Here is a 2381-nt window from a genome sequence, read left to right on the forward strand (position 1 = left end):
TTTTTGTCTTTACAGAGATTTTTCCTCCAGGAGAGCCCTGTTTTATACGTCCAGACCTTGCAAGACCCCAGCAAAGCTCTGGTTTTGGAGGAGGCCACCTTGTCGTGGCGACAGACCTGCCCTGGGGTCATCAATGGGGCGTTGGAGCTGGAGAAGAATGGACACACTTCTGAGGGGATGACCAGGGCTCAGCCACCTTTAGGTGTCCTCAGGCCAGAGGACAAAGGGGACAGCCTGGGACCGGAGTTGTACAAGATAAACCTGGTGGTGTCAAAGGTAGCTTTGTCTAGACCATGCAGGCAGGCCAGCAGCCAAACTTCCAGGGCCTGAGGCTAGGAGCTTGGCCAGGCACTTCACCATTTCTGTGGTTAAAAACTGCCCTCTCTAAGATCTCCTTTTAAAATACAGATTTTTCATGGAGGGCAAATACAGGAAATTTTTCATACTTTAGTGGGACTTAATCGATCGTCTAAATATTTTTTGTAATAAGCAAGACCTAGAATAATATAAGAGTACTCTGTGCTGGTCCTTGGAGGGACCGAAGACACAAAAAGGAGAAGGAGAAGGAGACTAAACAAACTTTTATTACATTCCTAGTATGTGTCAAGCACTATGGTACATGTTTTAATTTGGTTATTCTGCGAACTCACCTTATCTGGCTCCTTCTCTCTAATGTTTACAAAGTCTAGCTTCCTGCTCTCTCTGTTCCTCTTCCTGTCCTCACCTCTGTTCTTCTCTTCTCTATTANTGTTCTCCTTTGGAAATCATCTCTAATCCTATGGCTTTAAATTCTATTTCTGTGCTATTTTTTCTAGCCTTGAAGTATCCTCTGGGCTCCTGACTCAACTGCCTACTCACTGTCTCTCTTAAATGTCCCTGGAGCATGTGAAATGAAACAAGGTCATGATTTTTACACTCTCTGACCAGTTCCCCAAGCCTTCTTCATCTCAGGAGACGGCACACCATCCTTTCAGTGGTTGAGGACCTGGAAGTCAAACTTGATTTCTTTCCTTCCGTCTCACTAATCCAATCCAGTTCTACTTCAACATCTCTCTTGACCCAGCTACCCCTCACCATAGCCTTCTCCTCTGCCCTAGCCCCAGCCACCTGTCCAGCAGCCTCTTTGCTTCCACTTTTACCCTCTTATGACCCACTACTATGCAGTAGACAGAAAGATCTTTCTGAACTGTACACCAGCCACTCTCCAGCTTAAACCCACAGTGACTTCCCACTGCCTTTAGGATGGAGCCCAGGTTTCCTCCAAGTGCCCGCCTACACCTGTGACCTCCTCCCATTCACCCCTCCACACCAGCTCCACCAGACTTCTCACAGCTCTTCGGCAGTCAGCCTTGCCATGGCTTCAGGACCTTTGCACCTCCTTTTACTACACCCTGGAACACTCTTGCTCCAGGTCTTCCTCTGTCTGGCCCTTTCTTGTCATTCAAGTCTAAAATGCAATGATGTCTGTTCTAAAGAAGCCATCCCTGGCCAACCCATCTAAAATTGCCTTAATCTCCAACTCTCCGTCATAGTAGCCAATTTCATTTTACTTATGTCACTTATTTCCATTTGACTGTATTGGTTGTTTGACTGATCTGCCTTGTCCCCTCCTCCAACTAGAATATAAGCTCAGTGAGAGTTCTTTTCTTCATTATTTGGCACATAGAAGAAACTCCAATGACAATTTGATGAATGGATAAAGGAATGAACAAATGAATGAATGTATGTGTGAATTCTGTGAGGCTGGCTTCATTTTACAGACGAAGAAACTGAGGCTCAGATAGGTTAAAGGACTTTCCCAGGATCTGAGAGTAGATGCCAATCTGGGATTCAGGATTCTTGCCACCTCTCCATGAGTTCCTCTCAGCCACTCCCATGTGACTTCCTCTGAGGTTGCCGCATCCCACATCTATAGACTGAACTTGAAGCTCTTCTTGAGCTTTGCTTCTCTGGAGGTCTTGGGTGTGTGGTTATTCTGCTTTTTGATTGTCATTTTGTGTTCAAATGATCAACCTGCCCTGTGAGTGTCCCAACACCTGTCTGTTCTCTTTGGCTTTGCAGGGGACGATGTTAGGGGTCTGTGGCAGCACAGGGAGTGGCAAGAGCAGCCTGTTGTCAGCCATCCTGGGGGAGGTAAGTGACTTGTGACCACTGTGTTCCCACCCACAGGCAGTCCAATCGCTCCCAAGCCCGAGTCCCCCCAGTAAGGCTCACCGCCGCTTTCTTTCTTTTTTTTTTTTTTTTCCTTTTTTTTGTCTTTTTTACTAACCGGTAACGGGATTGCAACCCTCAGTGTTGTGCCCACACCACGCTCAACCAATGAGCGGGAACCGGTCTCCACATGGGATCCGAACCCTCGGCGGGAGCACCGCCACACTCCC

At 47.2% G+C, this 2381-nt stretch overlaps 1 protein-coding gene across 2 annotated transcripts in view; it reads left to right on the forward strand.

Moving 5' to 3' along the window:
• ABCC11 (ATP-binding cassette, sub-family C (CFTR/MRP), member 11) overlaps window positions 1–2381 on the forward strand; it is a 70280-nt gene that overhangs the window by 21314 nt on the left and 46585 nt on the right. For both annotated transcript variants that reach the window (XM_008581160.1, XM_008581162.1), the window contains exons 10-11: window positions 16–276; window positions 2062–2133. In XM_008581160.1, the coding sequence (XP_008579382.1) occupies window positions 16–276; window positions 2062–2133 (333 nt within the window). The remainder of the gene's footprint in view (window positions 1–15; window positions 277–2061; window positions 2134–2381) is intronic.

Source organism: Galeopterus variegatus, unplaced genomic scaffold, assembly GCF_000696425.1.
Source record: "Galeopterus variegatus unplaced genomic scaffold, G_variegatus-3.0.2 Scaffold2285, whole genome shotgun sequence".
Classification (NCBI taxonomy): Eukaryota; Metazoa; Chordata; class Mammalia; order Dermoptera; family Cynocephalidae; genus Galeopterus; species Galeopterus variegatus.